Consider the following 22,548-nt stretch of genomic DNA (forward strand, 5'->3'; position numbering starts at 1 on the left):
AATATGTATATCAGTAGTAGTGGTTCTCAAAGTGGGGTCCGGGAACCCCCTTTGGCCCTCGAGGGTGTTCTAGGGGGTCCGCAACAAAGTCAGTTAAACCCATTTTGGGGCGGGAACCCCTTGGTGTTTTAAACATCATGTTGTAATTTAGCTATTGAAAAATAGCAGCTCTAGAAGCTCATAGCGCGCCACCGAGTGGCGCGCTACGAGCTTGTAGGTCTGCTATTTTTGAAAAAATCGTGAAAATATTTATTTCAGAAAACTGGAGGATTTAGAAGATCTTTTTTTTTATTTCGACGTCAGACCTAAATGGTAACACATTCCCTGCCAGATATTAATTAATTAAAATTGGCCCTTGCCACGATCTTTTCGTACTTGATTGATTGATATGGAGCTACGTACGTCGTACGTACAGTAACATCCAGAGATTCCAGCAGTCCAGAACCATCGTGGGTTCTGACTGACTGCCGGGCAGCCGTGCCGTCGCGTGCCGTCTGCCGTCCGTATCCCGTCCACTTAACCCATTCTGACCTGAGATCAGATTCATACGAGGTTTCCGCCGGACACACACTGGTCTGATGAACCCATTCTGACCTGAGATCAGATTCTAAAAATGTCAGTCGTTCTTCGATTTTTCAAAAAATAGCAGACCTACAAGCTCGTATCGCGCCACTCGGTGGCGCGATATGAGCTTGTAGATCTGCTATTTTTCAATAGCTAAAGCATAACATGATGCTGACACCAAAATGGGTGCCCGGTCAGAATGGATTAAATTATTTCCGGTTTGCCGTCTACCGCTTGCCTGAGCACATGTGAATTTTTTATAATTCATAATTTTGAACACAAATCTTCTCTTTTGGGGATCTGCAGTATCCCACAAAATCTTTTCAGATCATGTTCGTCAAATAGCCTAATTTGGGGGGGGGGGGGGGGGGGTCCTTGACATGAAAATGTTTCATAACCATAACCTGTTATTAGAGGGACAGCACAGATTGGACGGTTTGCATGTAAAGTAAGAGAGGCCAGGTTGAAATGGTTTGTGCTGTACATGTGCGGAGTGGAGATGTGTACATTGGGAGAAGGATGCTGAAGATATATAATGGCTGGAGTTTGGATGCCATTTTATGAATGTGTAACTATGTTTGATTTTAGGTTTTGTTTTCAAACAATCCTGCAGATGCAGGAATATGAAGGACCCCGTCTTGTTTAATATGAGATCAGATTGATTATTTTCTAATTGATTATTATATCAATTACTTTTAAATTCATCGAGAAGCATATTTTTTTATCATTTTATCATTATAATTGTATAATTGACTAAATCTAAGTCTGATAACCTCTTAAACATTTGTCGTACAACAGTGTTACTCAAAAATAGGTAAATTGCAGGAAACTAGCAAGCTCACTTGTAGATTTTGAATGATTAAAACCCATTTTGATTCCAAAAATGTCTTCTACATCCTGACAGTTTTCTGAAAAAGCTATGTTTCTATGTCAGTCGTTCTTTGATTTTTCAAAAAATAGCAGACCTACAAGCTCGTAGCGAGCCACTCGGTGGCGCGCTATGAGCTTGTAGATCTGCTATTTTTCAATAGCTAAAGCATAACATGATACTAACACCAAAAGGGGTTCCCGCCCAAAATGGGTTAAATCGGTTATGGCTCGTACACACGGCCCGATATTTCCTCCGATTATGCTGTCGGGGAGCATTCTTTGTGCTCGCCGACAAAACTCCCGATTTGACGTAAGATCGTGGCTTTGATCGCCAAGGTTTTGCTCGCTGTGTGTGGAAGGCTCTGCGAGAAGATATAGCGTCAGATAAAAGCGCTCGCTGACGCCTTCCCGACCGTTTCTGAATATCTAGCAGGTTTGATATTTGACTCTGTCGCCGACTGGACATCACAATAGATGATCAGATGATAATATATAACCTTTATTCCTTGGGTAAATCCCTGTGTCATACATATTGGTAGCTATATTAGCCCAATGTTGCTGTTAAATAGTCAAATCAACGCATTTCACTTGAATAATGTTGATAAAACTGCATCGGAATCAGAGAGGGAGAGAGAGAGAGTGAAGCGTCCTGTGTCGGTCTCACACTTCTATCACGGCATCCTGCAGCACGTGCGTGACATGTCAAAACTATTTGGAATAAAAAACAAATGATGTAGCCTATACTGTATGTATCGGGTCTGGATCGCATCTCGGTGAACTCTTGCAGTGTGTGATGCCTAGTCGGCGACCAATCGTTTAGTGTGAAAGCAACAAAAAGACTCCTGTAGTGTGAAATACTTAACGATTCCGATGACTCACCGACAACTTTAAAACTCCTACGGTCCGTAGGGGCCATTAGTTTGACAAGTCGCAGTCCTAGGAAAGTTGATTCCAAGAGAAGTCGTTTCCGTGTCTTACTGTACGCATGTGTATTACTCACACGCTGATGGATAGCTGCTGGGTGGAGGAGGATGAGTGTTTGCTGTCCGCGGAGGGAGGGGTCACCTGGGGGTTGACCAGGGCCATGCTGATGGTGGGCGGCGGCTCGCTGTTCATCTTCTTCTCGCCCTGGAAGGCAGCGATGGAGGTCAACATTGGCGTCATATACACAAAATGCTAATCAACTCGTGATTCACATAAGTATGTACGACGCACAGGATGACGCATATCTCTGTGGTTAAAGGCTTCCACCCGGAACTTATTTTCGTATGGTAGAGTATGTTAATTCAATATAACTACATCTACGTCTGTATGATAGAGAATGTTAATAACTAGTACATATGTAGGCAGAATAGAGGATGTCAACAATAATTCGTGCATCTGTAGGATTAGGGTTATAGGTTAGGCCAACATGGCCTAAAAAGCCACACAATTAAATTGTATTGTAAATGTGTATGACGATGAATTCATCGTCAGGTAAAATGTCATAATCGTGACAGGCCTAACCCTGGTGTCAGCTAGCTTACTGGTTCACTGGTAGTACTGCCTGAAGTCCAGTATAACCTCATGCTGAGGGTTTGTTTTGACATAGAAGTTTGTTCTCAAACAAAACGTACGCCGACACAGAGGTGAGAGGAGGAGGAGGAGGAGGCAGGTCAACACACAGACCAGAATTTTTTTCTTTGGATAAAACAAAATAAAAAAATCACACCCGTGTGAAGTGAGGGGCGCTCTTATCATCATACATCACCTTCCGTGCTCAGCCCATCAAATAATCACATTCCGTGCTCCAAACACATTCCGTGCTCAAACGGACATACACACAAAGCTGTGCATATAGGAGTGGCTTGCGCCCCTCAAAAATACTAAGTGGATCTGTGTGTTGCCAGTGATGTAGGCGTGGCTTGACACAAAAGTCTAATCATGTGAGGAAGTCTTTAATGTTCTGCCCGGAACATACTGTAGTTACACAGTAAAATACTCAGCGGTAGTTTATCCATTTGTTACTCAGAGAGTGTAACAATTTAACATCCGTACACTCTCAAGAGTTACATTTATTTTATTAGAGTTACATAGGATTTTATTGTGCACAATTACTGACGTTTCATAGAAGAAGTTCATGTGGAAGAAATGTGTTCTATGATTCATTCCCGTTTTATTCTCACTTTTTGAATGACTCATTTGAACCTAGTGTTCATAGTGTTGTTATGATTATGTCTGCATGGAATGTCCTGAGACATTCCGGGCCATGTGTAGAGAAAACAAAATGCAGATAAGGACATAACGGAACCATGGCAAAGGGCAGTCCCTGGCGGAGCCAAAACTCTGAATAGCGTCCATTTCATTACATTCGTATCCATTGTTGAGGGGCGCTAGCATGTCCAGCTTTGAGTTTGTGTGAACACAAACATTGAATGCCATTGACAATGAACGGCCAGCCTTGAGCGTTTGTGTAAACACACACATTGCGTAAACACAAGACGATGGTGAGGACGCAAATTGTGATCGGCTGGAATGAGATGCTGTATGATGATAAGACTCGAGTGCCCCTCACTTCACATGGGTGTGATTTTGTTAGATTGTATCTGAAATATATTACATTTTCTATAATGTCATCTCTGTTGTAATCAAGTCAATTTACCCAATTAGAGATAATTCTTTATTCTCTCACCAAGAAAATACGTAGTTAATTTCAATCCATCCATCCATCCATCCATCCATCCATCCACCCGCCATCCATCTTCATCCACTTATCCCGAGTTGGGTCACAGGGCTAACAGTTTGAGCATTGACTCCCAGACAGACATCTCTTTCACGGGCCACATTAGCTACTTCATACTCTGGGATCATGAGGTATTCCAACTAAGTCCAGCGTGGAGATTCAAAGGACTCCATTTCCGTCACCGCTAAACCCCTTATCCCTAAACTTTTTTTTTTTTTTTACTATTTTGCAAAACATTTTTTAATAGTTAAAATGGCCAGTCTACAAGCTCACAACGTGTCAATGTAGATTGGCTAGTTGAACTATTGAAAAATATTTTTCAAAAAAAAGTTTAGGGATAAGGGGTTTAGCCCATAGGGCTATATCTTGCGCCACCCCTTACCCTTATCTCTAAAAAAATTACTATTTAAAGAAAAACGTTTTAAGATAGTTCAAAAAGCCGATCTACAAGCTCACAATGTCTCGATGTAGATCGGCTAGTTGAACTATTTAAAAAAATATATATATTATTTTTTAAATGGCAAATACGTTTAGGGATAATGGATAAGGGTGGCGCAAGATGGAGCCCTATCCCCTAAAGGCTCATACATAGTCTGGTTTTACGGTGGTGGGGTGACCACCGAACTACAACATGACGTCACGAGCCGCGGTGAAGAGCAAACCACCGCCACCGCTCCAGCCCTTCTCTCTGTTTTTACTCACCACCGCTCAACGTTATTTCAGCTCCGGTGGTCAGCTCACCACCGGAGCGGTGGTCACTTTACCACCGAAAATCCAGACTATGAATAGGCCTTAACTGGTCCTTGGTCTGCCCCATGGCCTCCTCCCAGTGGGACCAGTATAACACGTGACACACACTCATCCACGCCGTCCGCTCTCCCAGAACAGTAATAATAATACATTTTATTTATAAAGGCGCCTTTCAGGGCACTCAAGGTCGCCGTACAGATTAAAAGCAGTACAAGAACACAGTTAAAAGCAGGGAAAGTTTAACTAGGGCACAGCTTGCAGCAGAAGACACAGAGGTCACACAGAGTCATAGGCCTGCCTAAACAGGTGGGTTTTGAGGTGAGTTTGAAATATGGTGATAGAGTCCATGTTTCTGATGTCAGGGGGGAGGGAGTTCCAGACTGACTCACAGTGCCAGTGAGTCAGGCCTGACACAGCCATCATGTGGGAGGGAGCAAATCCCAGGGTGTGGCTGGCTACCAGCCATTGAGGAGAATGTAGCCTTTAGGATAATGGTACTTACTACTCAACAAGCTGAAAATAGATTTTTAACCACACAAGACTTTGTGATTCAAAATGAAAACCACTCATGGCGAGTCATGATGTTATTTCTGAAAGGTGTTAATATATTTTTCCCAGTGACCGTTATCCTTTTGGTGATGCACTGTACACACGTCATGCCTGCTGCTATTTACAGCTCAGCTGTGTTAAACAACATTAATTTATAAACCGCATGAAACCCTAGTGTCCCTATTCTGGTGTGAACATTTGACTAAATGTGTGTGAACCGCTGGCGGTCTGTGGAAGTATTGCATGTGGTCCCTGACCATTCATTTAGTGATGTAGGATTTGATTTAAAACTCCACTACTTGAGAAACATGTACCGGTAGTCATTTACTGAAGTAGGAGGTCAAAGAATTCAACAGAAAAAGGGAGTTAGAATCTCAAAAGGGTGAAGTGCACCGGATTGTCTGGTTGAGTCCTCATTATTAGGAAATGATTAGTAGTCAATGGACCATTGGTTGAGAAACGGTGGGATGTATACACATTGGATGCAAGTGTTACAAAAGCACAAATCTTAGTCGATATCCCCACCTGAGACAGGTTGATTCTGTCAGGGTGGTGGTCCCGGGTTCACACAATCATGATATATGACAACTTCAGAATATCATTGACAATGATAATGAGTAATTCAGTTATATAAAATGAAAAAATAATGACAGGTATTTTCTTTCTTCCTACCCCCCCCCCCCCTTTCTATTGCCACGGTCGAGGCAGATGGCCGCCCACCCTAGAGTCAGGTTGTTCTGCCTGACGTTTCTTCCTAAAGGGGAGTTTTTCGTTACCACTGTCGCAATATTGCTTGCTCTGGGTGGATCTTTGTTGGTTTTCTGCATCATATGTAAAGTGTCTTGAGACAACTTGTTGTGATTTGACACTTAAATAAAAATGTAAAAGGGATGGGACATAGTAGACCCGTGGGGGACTCCGGTCAACTACTGTAAGTAGTGTATATAGGCTCTCCCACAAGTAGGTTGCATTATATTCACACTGTACCCAAGGGAACACAAAAGGTCCTAATGAAGACGCTGTGAAGTAGTGACATGAGGCGGAAGTAACAGGAGATCGAGTTAACGTACTACTGTATTATTATTACCGAATGTCCCGGAGACATGACAGCTTTCCTTTGTGAGGAGACAGAGAAAGAGAGAAAGAACTGAAATGGCTTGACTCACTCCAACCTTTCAACGTCGTCATGTCTTCGTATCTATCGGTCCATTACGTCATCTGTCATTTCTGTTCCGGCCTTTTATCATCACAAACACAAACAGACAGTGACCCGGCATGCCACGGCACTATCCCAAATTAAGTCACACTGAAGTCATTGAGGTCTGGTGGCTATCTTTAACAACTGAAACAACAAGCACGACAATATGACAGATATGAAGAACGTAACATTCATCACTATCCATGTAAATCTATCTAGGTGTACAGAAAGAAATATGCTCAATCAATGTCTAACTCGGCACACGAATGGCTAATGACCCGACGGAGTGATGCGTGTCGGATCGGCGGTGGTTGTCCCTCATGTGTCTCCATATATGGGCGTAAGAAAGGGACACAGGGACGGTAGCTCTCTGTCTGTCGGTCTGTATCCATTTTATGCCCATATATATATAGAGATCTCTGCTTCTGCTTGAATAACTCCTTTAGGTCCTCGGTGATGGGCATGCACAGTTTGAAGTCTATCAGTGGGACAATTCTCCAGACGGCAGAGATTTATAGATGTAGAAGACTAATTCACCCGGACTCTCTCTTTTCGCCGGTGTTTCGCCCAGGTGGAAGTGGTTTTGAGGTTAGGTTAGGCATAGTTTCTGTGAGGTTAGGGTTAAAGTTAGGGTTAGGCATAGTGTTTGTGATGTTAGCGTTAGGGTTTATAGGTTTAGACAGTTTTTGTGAAGTTCAAGGTTAGGGTTTAGGCACAACCTGGGCGACAGGTTGTGCCGCACAGGGTTAGTTCAAAACTTTTACGGCTGTGACTGGAAAAACCAAACTCATTAAATGACTGCTTCCGGAGTTTATGTGACATGTTGTGTTGTATCATCATCAATCATACAATGATAGCTGTTACTGTATGATCACTTATGCAACAGTCAGAACCGGTATTGATTAAAAATTTAAATTACGAGCTGATTTACGAGCTGATTTAGTGGTTTCTTTCAGGACTGCACTCATCTATTAACAGATTCTATACATAGGACGTCTGAGAACGTCATAAGGATCCCGAAATATTAGTACTATTGACGTGTGAGGACGTCCTAGCGACGTCCCAGCGACGCGGGGCGAGAATTCAGAATTTTTCCTTTTTTTTTTTTTGGCATTTCGCTTTTCGCTTGCCGTATGCTAACGCTCAGTGCAACTATTAGCTTGTCATTGACTCCCATGTTAGCGCGGCGGAAAGAATGACTCGTATCTCCTAATCCAGGGCGCTCTCCGTGGTGATGAATGGATCGATATGCTGGCGCTTCATTTCTGCTCCTCATCCGTCTCTCCCGCAAAATATGAACACTTTTTGGAGCGTAAAACAATATATTAAGATGATCGGGGATGTGAGGTCCCTTTGTAAAGTAAACTTTTTTAGGCAAGTGTTTCCTGTTTCATGGCTTTCAAAGTAAAAGCGATCAGACAACTCTGGCACTCTATAGCCTTTATTTTGAAGGCACTTCCTGTACTAAATGTGTTAAAAGGATCCCTGGCTAATAAGACAAATACGCCTTAAAACATTATACTTGCCCTCTATAACTAAAATGTAAAAATAAAAACACCTTCAATATTTAATTTATTTCAGAAATAGAGAATCTTTCACTCAATAGGAACCGCTCCTGTCGCAAGTTGATGATGTCATATGTCCATGTGTGGTCCAGCCCTATGGAATGTATGGAATGCATGCGCTAATAAAAACGTATTTAAAATAATGCTTTGATGCTCATATTAACTTTAGGAAGTTGTTTTTTATTAGCACATGCATTCCATAGGGCTGGACCACACATGGACATATGACTTCATCAACTTGCGACAGGAGCACTTCCTATTGAGTGAAAGATTCTCTATTTACGAAATAAATAAAATATTGATGGTGTTGTATAGTGTTTTAAGACACATTTGTCTTATTAGCCAGGGACCCTTTTAACACTCACTGAGAGACCTCAATAAATGTGTACACGGTTTGTAAACAAATTCAATTATTAGCCTACATATTAATTATTCTGGCTCCTTCACCCATGCTGTGTTTATACAGTACACAACTCTGTTAATAATTCACAATAGAAGCAGTATTTCAAACTCGGCGGCAGATTGCACAGCTGAGAGAGGTGATGGGAAGCACGTCTATAAATAGATCTAAAAAAAAAGAAAAGAAAAAAATAAAGAAAACGCACATGCTGGCTTGGCCAATGGCGAGGAGTCCTGTCCCCCTTTTAGAGTGATAAAACTTTCGCACGGAAAGGAACTGGGCTTGTCATCTATTATTGGCCGGGGTGATGATGTTACTTGCTCAGTGAAGAGGAAGGAGGAGATAGAAGGGGTCCGTTATGTAAGCCAACCCTAGCCAGTGACTCATCAGCATCGCCATGAGAGAGATAAGCAGAGAGACTCCCTCTTCTCCATGGCTCTCTCTCTCCATTTCCCAGCTATACATTATTCTCTTTATTTTCCTTTGTCTTGTACCCCCCTCTCCCGTCACCCCCCGCCTCTCCAAACTCCATAATTTAGTTCCTTTCTTAAAGCTGCAATCCGTACACTTTCATGTACTACCCACAGGTCCCAGGTCCCCCCGACCCAGAGACAACCATTCTACCGCTCTGTCCGGAGGGCATCGGAGAGATATTGTTTCAGGCAGTACTACTTGTAAACCAGTGTTGTGTAGGTGTCCGAACCGGGCGATACCAGGGTCTAAATGTGTCAATGGAAGAGCAGGGACACCACACCGGCAACCCCTGCAGATGTAGTTTGTATTAACATTCTGTCTATATAGTCCGGCAGCCGGGGGTGTGCTGTGGACTGCTCTGGTGGGAAATTTGGTATATAGTTTTTTTATTGGCATAAGATATTGTCTATATAGTATATACATATATTCATGAATCCACTTGAATCCACGTGTCAAACTAGGGCGTTTTCATGATTTCTGAATCCATTCCAAGCATTAGTTTTGCACAAAATAAAAAACACTCCTTAGTTGGGCTAAAAACAGCCATAGTCGTCATCACAAATGTGATGAGGTCAGCACATTTTGGGCTCATTTGGCTATGGTCGTTTTTAGCCCAATGAGTGTTTTTGTATCTTGCCTTATATAGGTTGTCAATGGTATGGTCACATATATCCCCCAATAAAAACATTGATCAATACGGATAGCCGGTCAGCAAGTGAATTCATGAATGTATGTACTGTATATATTACAATATATACAGTACATACATGTATAATATATACTATTACTATTATAATATTTTAGGCCAATAAAAAAAACGATATACCAAATGTCCCACTTTAATTAAACAAAAGAAGCATCTTGGCTGCCGGACTAATACCATACTGCAACCCTATTTTGGCCATGTCATTATAAGCGAAACCTTTCAAAAATTGTCAAGCAAATATAATCGATCTATAAGCGCTTGTAGATTTTCTTTCGCTATTCTTCCATGACAAAGTATAATGCTTAAGTGGTTAAAATAAGTTCCAGATTGCAGCTTTAACTTCAAACCCTGCATACCCCCCCACGCGATTGACCCAATGTTCCACCTTCTTGCCCTTCCTCTCCAGTCTAGTCCCCCTCCTCTTCCTTCCTCCTCCTCCTCCGTTTTGCCTGTCTCTCTCCCTTTCGCAGGCTGCCATTATACAGTGAACAGTATAATTGCAGGGCAGACATGTGAATTTTCTCCTCAAAGGAAACCGTCGTATATCAGGGCAGGTCGTTTGGCAACACTTTCGGTTCAAAATGAATGCTCGCAGACACTCATATACAGGAAACGCCCCAGCCTTACCCCGACATTAACCTGCTTGTGACAACACTACACAGTCATTTAGTTCTGATTGGCATGAAAGGACAGTTTTGTAGAGACACATAAAAACGTTTAAATGGAAGGTGTGCATTTTCATGGTATAATCCCTGCCATTAATGAGAGACTCATTTGATCCATTCTTATTAAAGAACAAAACATGGTGCTAAAATATATTGAACATTAGCCCCGATTTTGCTGAATTGTTTATTTCAGTCATGGCATGAAACTGCCCAACCAGCTCAGTGGCCTTGTGGTTAGAGTGTCCGCCCTGAGACTGGGAGGTTGGGGTTCGATCCCCGGCCGGGTCATACCAAAGACTCTAAAAATGGGACCCAGTGGCAGTGCCTCCCTGCTTGACACTCAGCATCAAGGTTTGGATTGGGAGTAAGGGCCGATTCATACTCCTATTTTAGAGCCGAATAAAAGTCGGTTCGGCGCTGTAGAGCCTACAATGTGACGTCATTTGAGGTTCGGGGGGTACCGTCCTAAAGTCGGCTCTTCGGTGCTACTGAAATTCTCTGACGAGCCGAAATCATTTCGGCACTACAGCGCCGAAACAGCGGTAAGATAGTAGGGGTGTCCAACCGATAACCGTTAGCCGTTAGCCGTTTATTAAAATGGTTACCGACAACACTAACGGCTAATGGTTTACCGATAAAAAAATATATTTTTTATTTTGAAGCGCCGAGAGCGGGCACCGCGGCCCCTCTTTCCACCTTTACTGTCAGTGCAACCACGCATGTGCCGTGACTTACTTCCCCCAAAACAAAAACACCAAAACAACTGCATGTAGTGGACTGTGGAAGCAGGAGGGAGAAAGAAAAAAAGACGAACACACACACAGCATTGCGCGCCCGCAGATCTGCCCTTCATGCAACGAACGTTGGTTCCTTAAACGGCAGATCGCGTTGTGGATCTGTCGTTTTATGGATCATAGAACGAACGTACCGGTATGCTGTCAGCTTGTTGCTAACGGGACGGGACCCCCCCCCCTCTCTCTCTCTCTCTCTCTCTCTCTCAGACGTTCTCTCGCTCTCGCGCGTTAGAGAGACGCTCTCTCTAACACGTGTCTCTCTCTCTCTCTCTTCCTGATCCTTCCCGACCGGTCCGCGATACATGTGTGCGTATAGAAGACTGTAGCCTACGCAGTGCGCACTAGTGCACTGATTGACAGCAGGCCGCGTGTAAACGGTGTATTTGTCTATTTTTAATGCGCAAAATAGCGCTTTTTTTTTCTTAACAGATAACGGTTAATTAGCCGGCAAGTCCTGGCGGTAACCGGTTAATACAATCTTTCCTTTTGGACACCCCTATAAGATAGGAGTATGAATCGGCCCCAAGTCTCTGCGACATACTAGCGTCATGTCCAGGGGGTGTACTTGTACATCAAGCTGCCTCACGCTACAGAAACAGGAGATAGGCTCCTGCCCTATGGGCCTCATGGCTCGGCAAGGCTACTTATGCAACTGCCCAGCATGGTTCAATGCACACATTCATCAGCCCTGTGAGAGGTGATAGAATGATACACTGTGTGTATAATAATACACATTGTATCACCGGCACAAGGTGATGAATGTGGACATTACTAAATAAATACTGTAAGCATGTGTGACTTGTGTTGGCATTGCATGATCCTCATACTTGGAGGGATAGGCCTTAAATCAACTTCGTAAAACATGACCACACATTTTGTTATCCTATACAAGCTTCAACCTCTGGCTTTTAAAAAGCCTGCTTCCAATTGATACGTTTTACAGATGTTACAGCAGAAAGATCTATCAGGCAAGAACAGACAAGTGCAGAGCAAGGGAGCTCGTCAGTCTTTTTTTTGCTCTTCTGGTTTTTCAGAGGTATTCATTAGAAACTAGACTTCAGTCTACAATATTTTATCATTGGTTCTGAATGATGTCTGCCAACGGTCTCTCTTCCATCCAAACCTCATTCACCTCGACTAATTTGCGAATTAACCCATTTTGGGCGGGAGCCCCTTTTGGTGTTTTAAACATTATGTTATAATTTAGCTATTGAAAAATAGCAGATCTACAAGCTCATAGCGCGCCACTCGGTGGCGCGCTATGAGCTTGTAGATCTGCTATTTTTGAAAAATCGTGAAAATGTGGCACAAATTTGGAATATATTTTTTTTCAGAGCGAACGATTTTAACTCAAATCTTTGCTTCTGGGGAGGTCCCTGGAACTACATATTTTCAGATGGGGGTCGGCGGCCAAATACATATAGTTTCTGGGGTCCTTGACATGATTTTTAAATTTCGACGTCAGGCCTAAATTGGTTAACAGTATGACAGCTAATCAAACACTCCGCCTATAGTCCTTATCTCTCCCCTTGCTCTTCATCTCCTGTGGGGGGGGGAGGAAACCAGGCTAACTTCCCAATGCCGATTAAAATCTGTGGCTCCTGCCTCCTTCCACTCACCTCTATCTCTGACCCTCTTTATCGCTCCATCGTTCAGTCGTATAGGCCTACGCATCTGTCTCCATGTGAGCCTGTTAGTCATGTAACGGCGAACAGAAACACAAGGGCGATGTCTTTCCCTCTGCACTCATTCCTGGAACGTAGTGTAACGCTTCCCTCCCTGTTCTCTCCTAGTAGTGACTGATGAAAACATTCATTATCACGGACAACACAGGTCAGGTCTTTTTTGAATAACATGGGTGTTCCATTAGAACAAATAGAGGGAGACCAAAGAGTCACTAAAGGAAATCCACACGCCACAGTTTGAACCAATGGATGGAAAATGGAAACGACGAGGTAAAGCAAACAAAACAGAAAAGGAAGTCGACCCAAAGAGGCATCTTGAACCACCGTGACTGACACAATAAGGAAGGCTTTATGTTTGCCCTGAGGCCCAAAATATGTAGGCATGCTGGTTTTTTTGTTCAATGAGGGAACTAGCCTGCTTTATTAAACCTGTTTTTTTTGTTCAATGAGGGAACTAGCCTGCTTTATTAAACCTGGTTTTTTTGTTCAATGAGGGAACTAGCCTGCTTTATTAAACCTTTTTTTTTTTTACATCGTGAAGACTGAAGAGTGCCTTGGAATCCTTTTCTTCTTGACTTTAGAGGTTTCCTATTTTGGACCAAAGAGAACCTTCCAAGGATTTTAGCTTCACTAATCATTATGAAGACGTAGCCCTGCTCTTTTTTTTACTGATTTCCACAAGAATGGACTCACCTGTGACGGGTGTCTGTGCGTCCCGTCGGAGCGGGCCTTCGCGTGCTGGCAGGTCACCCTGGAGGGCGGAGCAAGGCTGTGGTTGGCTGGAGCCGCGGAGGGGTGGGGCGTCGGGCCCTGCAGGCCGTTGAAGGTGCAGATGTTGGCCGTCTGGTAGACGGCACTGCTGCCGACACCCAACTGTTTGCCCTGGCCGGGGGGAGGCGGAGCGTTGATAGCGGGGGTCTTTGCCGGGAGTTGAAGGACTCCGAAATGGTCGGTCCTGTCGGGCGCGTCAGCGGCCTTGTCCTTGCTCCCACTTCCGTTTCGCCGGCTGCATTCCGATGAGTCCCTCCCCTTCCTGCTCTTACCCTCCAGGAGTTTGACAGCCGCCGAGTTTGGCTGAAAGAGAATAGAAGAAAACACGTCAAAACAGATGGCTTCTTTGCTCAGCTAAAAAAACAATCAAGGTCATCCAGCTACGTCACTTCACCTCTACCGAGTTCGGCTGAAAGAGAACAGGACAAAAAGAGAACATATCCCCGGTTCACAAAAATAACATACGAACTTCTTAACCAACCACACACTAACTACTTCGCTCACCCCTTCACCCGACAACTTCTATTCTAAGCTAAACAATAACGAAGGCCATACAACTACCTCACAAACCCATACAACTTTGTCGATCGGGTTCGAGCGCGACTACGAACGGCCAGGCCGAGAGGTGGCGGTGGGAACGATGACGGCAAGATGGCAGAGAAATGAGATTGTAGAGATGCCAGACCGTCAAGGCAGGACAGGGTTAACGCTCTCACTCCCTACAGTGATGTGTTGTTACGCCACCCAAGCAGAGAAAGCATTACTGTGTCCTCACGCTCCACTGCCTCGACATGCCGAGAGAGGCACAGAGTGAGGGGGAGAGGAGAGAGAAGAGGAGAGGAGAGGAGAGCAGGACGATGAAAGATGAGAGCAGAGTAGAGGAAGATGAGGAACAAGGTTGAGAGGGTTGCTGTTAAGAGAGAAGACAGACAAGGAGACGCATGGGAGGAGAAAGCTGAGAAGAGGAGGAGGAAAACAACACGGCGAAGAGAAGAGAAAGGACGTAAAGAAGAAGTCAAACATCTGAAGAAGGCGCATTAACCACTTAAAGCCTACTGTATATGAAGTTGAGCAGGGTCCTCCAGGACTCGACAGACTATTAGATCTTCTAGTTGTTTCCCTCTACACCAAATATCTTCCCCCGAATATAGACGATCCACAAGCCGAGTCACAAGATCTGATAGGGCTCAACTGCTTAAAAAAGGAGCAGTTAAAATAAATCTCTAAATTCTTTGACGAGGATGACATTCTTTTCTGAGAGGAAAACAAGTGACAGTCGGCAACCTAAGCAAGCTCTGGGAACCCGAGTAAACCTTGTAGTCACACACCAAGGAGGGGCTGCAGGCAGCGCTGTGCCTCAGCACTTCGCTGTACGCCACTGACATTTATGGATGAAGCAAAAGGTTTGAGCGCGAAAACGCTCCGGCAGTGACCCACGCTTCCAGCATCAACACTGACACGTACAGTTGTATTTGTTGCTGGAGGCATATAGCGTCAAACAGCATCAGCCCACGCAATCTGCAACGCACATTACATACAGTACCACTCACTGTCAACGTACAGAGAAAGAAAGACACAGAAAGAAAGACGGAAAGAAAGAAAGAAAGAAAGAAAGAAAGAAAGAAAGAAAGAAAGAAAGAAAGAAAGAACGAACAAAACAAACAAACAAACAAACAAACAAACCTCCGTAAACTGTAGAGGGAGAATCCCAACTTTGTCTCCAAGTTTCGCTTCAATCCAGTGTTCATCCACCCGTCTGACGACAGTAAGGATGTCTCCCTGCAAACCAGGATGACAGGAGAGGAACGGGGGAGGAAGAGATGAGGGAGAGAGATAGGGGGGGGCAGTGGTAGAAGGAGACACAGAGGGGGCGTGAATTTAGATTGAATGGAGAGTTATAAAAAGAAAGAAAAGAGAACATGTTTGGAATAGAAATAGCCCTAGTCTTAAGCACCCCCCCCCCCCTCAAAATAAACTGCACGCACGCACGCATGCACGCACCATGTGACATCAACTGCCGTTATTTCTGTAAGGCCCAGTACATTTCTCTCTCTCCCTGTCTCTCTCTCTCTCAAACCCTTCTGACCAGCTCTCAGATGTGCTTTAATGGAACACTAAGGTCCTTATGTAACTCCTTCAGAAAGTCCTTTGCGCTAAGTAGCGATGCGAAGTGGAGGGCTTCCTGTGCCACTATGCCCCTGGCTCCACCGTCCTGTGGGTGTTCTGTTCCTTTCAAGCAGGGAACAGGAGAAAGAAAGCAACAGACATTATGAAATAACACCATTGTGCATATTCGTTCGTGTGTGCTTGAACACACGAGCATGATGCAGAATTTGGTGTCGTCTCTCTCTCTCTCTCTCTCTCTCTCGCTGAAAAGGGACACACACACACACACACACACACACACACACACACACACACACACACATACACATTCAACTAGCTTGCACTTGAGAATGATATTTTGCACTTTAAGGTGGTTTCACAGATCACTTGACAATGGTCTTTTAACACTCTTGAGACCGTAGGTGCTGTGCTGGTTTTTAGTACAATGGCCTTCACATGCCTTTTACCCCTTTCTCTCTCTCCAAAAGTTGCAGCATGCCTGATGTAGGTGTGGAGTGTCCCTGGAGTTAAATATACCGCTCTGACCAGGAAGTCCTATTATTCTAGCCTCCTGATGCTCCCTGCATTTACGTGTAAACATGGCACACAGACTCTCAACTTGTCCGCTTTCCTCGTCGAAGTATCGGGTTAGTTACACAATACAGAGGGAGACGAACCTTGAGGAACCTCAGGCAGTATTTGTAATCCTCCTGGTCCATACTAGTGCTGGGATTGAAGTCAGACAAGGCCCTGCAAAGAGCCAGCGGTTGCGACTGAGGCGTCAGGTTGACATCCTGCAACAAGTTGGCAGCGCCTGGCCCACTGCTGCTGCTGCTCTCCTCCATCTTCTGTCTCGGGTTGGTGGCGGCGGTGTTCGCAGTGCTGAGGACCAGCTCTCCCATGCCGCCGCCTCGTCCGTGGTTGTGCAAAGCTCTGGTAACAACCTGCACACGGCATGAAAATAATAGCACATGTTTTTAATTGGCTGTGTAAGGCAAGGCAACGTTTATTTGTATAGCACATTTCAACAACCGGCCCTTCCTATTTCGGGCGTGTCGTTATATGTGAACAATGTCCAAAATCTTATAACAATAATATAGCTCTACAAGATCTCAACGTCACAATGTGGCATGGCATATCTACAGTATAAGCTCCCAACTCGTCACAATGCAACACACTGTAAGCTTGTGGATTGGTTATTCTTGCTTCGGCGTATCGCCAAGTACTGTATATATCATAATATACAAAATAAATCATCTGAATGCAAAAGGAAAACTTTACGAGATATCTTTGATACCATAAGTTATGTGACACATTGGGCTGTATTTTGTGTGTCTTATGTACCAGGTCTTATTACTTAACTTAAGACCTGGAGGCGTGATCAATGCCATTTGGCTATTCTGAGTGGCCAAAGAGCCTTGACCACGCCTCCAGGTCTTAAGTTAAGTAATAGACCCGCAAAATACAGCCCATAGGGCTGTATTTTGCGTGTCTTGCGTGTGGTTAAGTACCAGGTCTAATTACCTAACTTGAGTACCGGTAAACTAAAGACCTGGAGGCGTGATCAATGCCATTTGGCTATTCTGAGTGGCCAAAGATGAAAATACAATCTGCTGCATTTGGGCAGAGAAGCAGCAAGGTACCAAAGGGACCCTGTGCTACTCTTTCCCATGATGTCAGATATAAAACAAATAGTGGCTCGCCAATACAATTGCATTTCCCTTGAGTGAAACACAAAACTTGGGGTTTGACCTACTTCTATAGTAACAAAGTGAGACCAGGCACTTTGGAAAGGACATTTACTAACAAGAATGAGAGAGACGGGGAGATAGCAGCAGGCCAAAACAACTCACATAAGCCTTGTGCAGAACATTAGCAAAAGGCCCCAGTCCTTCAAATACAATGAAGACAAAACACAGACACACATACACACACATCCCTGTAGATACTAATCAGTGAAGAGCTTAAATGTCATTGTGTTGTTCTCTCTTTCTGCATTGATAGCTTGTCTGAGAAATGAGTCAATACTTTGAATATAAAACATTCCATTCCTCACACTGATCTCACTGGCTTTCTTGAACATAATTTTTGTCTCCACCAGGCCGAAGGCATGGGGAGAGAGTATGTTATGCACTCTGTGTGTCCGTGTGTGTCTGTCCTTCCGTCTGTCCGTGTACAGCTAATCTCCGGCAGTTAACCCGGTCGATGCCAAATTTTGCACACACTCCCTGGATGCCAACGATTAACCTCTGCCCCAAATTTTCCAGAACGGCCTGTTATAGAGCCACCAGGAGGCCGACTTTTGAAAAAAAATAATATATATATATATATATTACTCCTCCAGATTCTATCCAAAAATCCTGCAAATCGTTTCACACTATCTCTATAGTCATGTGGTTCAAGACGGATCTGTCCGATATTTCATATTCCATCCTAATTGGCTAACATTGGCTTTCAAATTTGGCAGAATTGGCCCGTTTTGAACAAAAAGCCTCAAATCATGAACGCAGGGTGCAATTTACGTGAAATCTTTCACAGACTTTCCTACTAGGCTGAGGAATAAATCCCACCCTTTTCACATTGGCCTGTTATAGTGCCACCAACAGGTGGATTTTTGCTAAACACATTTTTGGAACAAATTGCCTCAAATCATGAACGCAGCGTGCAATTTACGTGAAATCTTTCACAGACTTTCCTCCTAGGCTGAGGAATAAATCCCACCCTTTTCACATTGGCCAGCAGATGGATTTTTGCAAAACAAATGTTTTGAACAAAATGCCTCAAATCATCCAATTGCCATTCAAGGCGTAAGAAGAAGTGGCACCCTTTCACATTGGCCATTCTGAAATTTGTGATAATCTCTGGGCTGTTAAATTGTCATGTTTAATTTATAGTGATGATGCAATCCAAAATATCTGACATATCATTAATAAACTGTCTATGTCTAATAACCGTTTTTTGTTAATCCCACAAAGTTTCACTGTATCCTTCACTGTAAGCTTCACTGTATCCTGTATTACAAGAGCTCTCATGATTGGATGAAATTGATGTCCTGACCTGAACATTTGTCGTTTAATGATTTACTATTAGAATATAGAGCTATTTAACACTTAATTTAACAGCACTTTTAATGTGATTTAGTAACTTAATTATCAGAAGTATCAGACTAAAAAGGGATATTGCCCTGCAAAACAAATATATGTTTTTCATCCCACAAATAAAAAAACATAAGCAGCACAGTTTGATTTACTAACATTTATTAAGAGTAATGAGCTTGCATGACTCGGTCCTCCAGGGAGGTTATTAGAGGGCACTTCATCTTGGTGTTGTGTTAATTAATGCTCAAATGGCAGCGTAGATGAAAGAATATAATGACCCAATGTTCCTGTGTGGGACCCTGTTGGGGAAATATAGCTTTCAAGTAATTAGATCATTAGTGAACTGACTAGATGAAGCTTTTTAAGAACCAAAACAAAATAATAACCTTAACCTAAGCTTATACCCTCTATACTTAGTAATAATACGGCCAACCCAATCCCCATACACCAAATATCTCAGCGGAAGCTGCTAATTCTATGTATGTGATTACCTTGCTTATTGCAGGTTGCTCTGGGTAAGACAGCATCTGCTAAATGCCTAAATTGTAGCTGTCGGGACGATTTAAGGGCCGATTCATACTCCTATTTTACCGCTGTTTCGGCGCTGTAGTGCTGAAATGATTTCGGCTCGTCAGAATTTTTCAGTAGCACCGAAGAGCCGACTTTAGGACGGTACCCCCCCCCCCCCCCCCCCCCACCTTAAATTACGTCACATTGTAGGCTCTACAGAGCCGAACCGACTTTTATTCGGCTCAAAAATATAGGAGTATGAATCGACCCTAAGCTCCCAAAACGTTGTATTGTGAGGTTTTTGGGATGCTGGTAAAACCACCATCCAAATCCCACACTATCAAAAAAGAGTGACGCCTATAGTCTCCTTTACAGTTGGTTTGTTGAGATAGTGACACATATTCAAGTACATTTCTCCGGCAAACTTCCCAGTGGGATTAAATGGGGAGGTAAGAAACAACAACAGTAACATAAACAAACTGAATTTATTGTGTCAATCACTGTGCCATCCCGATATTCAATACCAAACTCGCATTGTGCCAGCAGTTAGTCTGTGGTGACGCAGTGGAAGCACCCTGGAGCAAGTAGCTAATTATTATGAGATTAAAGGGAGTGTGTACTGAGCTCACAGTAATGTGGGAAACGTATAGACTAGAAAGCAGAAAATAGGTGTGTTTGGTTCTTGCCATGGCCCATGATTAATATGTATTAATAGGTTTAAACTTTAAAAGGCGGTGTAAGTGATATTTTCTGGTTAAAACAAAATGTATTTTTGTTAGTCCAATATTAATCATTGTTATTGAGTGTTTGTTTAGTAACAGGGTTCTTCCAGTCTTTCCAGCTCTTTAGTCAACTGAAAATACTCATAAGAGAACGGCTTCAATTTGTTAGTGTTCCAGACAGTTTTGATTTTGATTAAAGCTACTTAACTGTTACTTAAACAAAAAATGTCAAAAAATGTGTCAACCTTCTCAAGATGTAATTTGATATCAATATAGTAAGCTGTAAATTACAATAAAGCAACATGCAGAGTGAGTTTAACATTGTTTAGTGCAATCAGATATGACTTTTCTGTTTGTATACGGGCTGTCAAGGCCAGAAACTAGTTTTTTGCCACTCAGTAGGCATTCCTGCGTAACTTCTGGGTTTGATGATGATGTCACGCGCATACCCTCTATAAACAAATTAATACATTGTTTGGTAAATATTTGTATATATATTTTTTAACTTAAATGGTTGTTATTAGCACTAAAGTTAGTAGGTACTAGGTAGGCTAGTCGGGATGATGTGTCAGTTTGTGATGCATTGCCTATGTGTTTGACCTCCACGCTCACCTCACTGTCCCCCTGTTTGTCTCTGTGCTGGGAGCTCGGTGACTCCTGCTGCTGCTGACCCTCCCTGAGGGTCATGTTGTTGGGCACCTGGGCGTAGCGGGCAGCAGCAGACTGCCTGGCCGCCCGGCCGGGTCCCATGATGGAGCCCTGCTGCTGCTCTAGTCCCTCCAGGAGCCTTACCAGCAGTACGTTCTCCGGGAGCTCCCCCACTGACCTGGCCTGGGCGGGAGTGCGACACTCCGGACAGCAGAGAAGCACCTGCTGCTGCTGCTGTTGTTGTGGTGGTGGTGAGCAGAACGCCTCCTGCTGCAGGCAGGGTTTACAGAACGTGTGCTGGCAGGGGAACACCTTGGCCGACACATCCAGCCGCTCCAAACACAGAGAACATTCAAGCAGGTTCAACAGAGTTAGATCCTCCATTTTAGCGAGTCTATCTGTCTGGAAACAGCTAATTCTTCTTCTTCTAACACGTTCCAAACACTGTATTCCGCCATACTGGGAAAGGAAATAGGCTATAGCTGTAGCCTGTCTGACTTCAGTTATTCTGGCAATCCACTTGTTGCAAATTGTCTACAATGAAAGCACTGTAACAGCCCTAATCCGGGAGCACTCACGTTTAGGATTAGCACCGTTATTATCACCACGGTCCCTCCACGCCACGCGGATAGATCCAAAACTTCTACCGAGGCGAGGAGAGAAGCGCTACCGTCTGCGTGCGTAAACACCACATGACGCACGCAGGTGTCATGTCGGCGCACCTCACCTGCTGGCTGGCTGCAAAGGTGAGACGACTTCAGGAAGTAGTAGCAGCACGGAATCCATAGCACTGCAGCTGCTCTCACTGCAAGAAATATTCCCTTTCAGCTCGAGCTACACGTTGTTTTCAAAATACTAATACTTTATGACTCACGCATGTGGCATGCTGACTATTAGCCATACGTTCCAATAATGGGAAATGTCCAAAGCATTCGCGCAGAAAAGTGCAGCGCTCGCCTGTCTGTGACGCAGCTGATTATTTACCAAACATAATGAACACAACTCCGTGGTGGGCGGTGGCGAATGTAACCAAAAACACTCTTTGTTGCTGGTTGTGTGACGAAGAGGATTGCAGATTATAGACACACACACAGGAATACTACTTTTAAATGAAGCTGTCTAACATGTCTCGGATCCACTTAAAACAAGTTTGGGGATTTGCACTTTCCTAGTGTCGGGTTTCAGTCTGTCCACTGGCGTTGTTAACCCTTGCGTTGTAGGCCAGTAGGCTACACACACTTGCTGCTGCTGCTGCTGTGTGGTGACTCCATTCACACGCGCGCGCGCGCACACACAATAATGTGAGCAAATATTTTCTGTAACATTTAGTTATTATTATCCATTAAATACAATTGATTGATAAATTGCTCTCTTGTAAACAAGTGTAATGCTTTATTGGGTCTCCACTCACAGTTAACAGTCTTTGTATTGAGTTGTGCTTGAAATGTACTGTAATTCTGCAAACTGTTAATAAATATTTCAATCAATCAATCAATCAATCAATCACAGTAGGCTACTAATAAATTATATCTATTTTGTAATGATAATTTAGAAAGGACTGTAAATAAATTTACCTTCAAATAACCCAGCCGGGAGACCAAATACCGTGCTGTATTTACCTTAAAAATGAGTGTGTAGCCCTTTAACTTGAATGACAGCCACCATAAAAAATAGAAAGACCCTAAAAATGATTTGGAGACAGATGACAAGATGTCAGATGTCAAGACCAGGGTTGGCGGTCTCTCATTAGT

The 22,548-nt window shown here is 43.6% G+C and overlaps 1 protein-coding gene across 1 annotated transcript in view; it reads right to left on the bottom strand.

Moving 5' to 3' along the window:
* sh3rf2 (SH3 domain containing ring finger 2) overlaps positions 1–21,915 on the bottom strand; it is a 34,641-nt gene extending 12,726 nt beyond the window's left edge. Inside the window, exons 1-5 of the mRNA XM_083786566.1 lie at positions 20,762–21,915; positions 16,497–16,763; positions 15,397–15,492; positions 13,636–14,016; positions 2,435–2,562 (exon numbers count right to left, since the gene is read on the bottom strand). Coding sequence (XP_083642692.1) covers positions 2,435–2,562; positions 13,636–14,016; positions 15,397–15,492; positions 16,497–16,763; positions 20,762–21,181 — 1,292 coding nt within the window. The 5' untranslated portion in view covers positions 21,182–21,915. The remainder of the gene's footprint in view (positions 1–2,434; positions 2,563–13,635; positions 14,017–15,396; positions 15,493–16,496; positions 16,764–20,761) is intronic.
* Positions 21,916–22,548: the final 633 nt, after the last annotated feature.

This window comes from Protomyctophum parallelum (assembly GCF_964188405.1).
Source record: "Protomyctophum parallelum genome assembly, chromosome: 16".
NCBI lineage: Eukaryota > Metazoa > Chordata > Actinopteri > Myctophiformes > Myctophidae > Protomyctophum > Protomyctophum parallelum.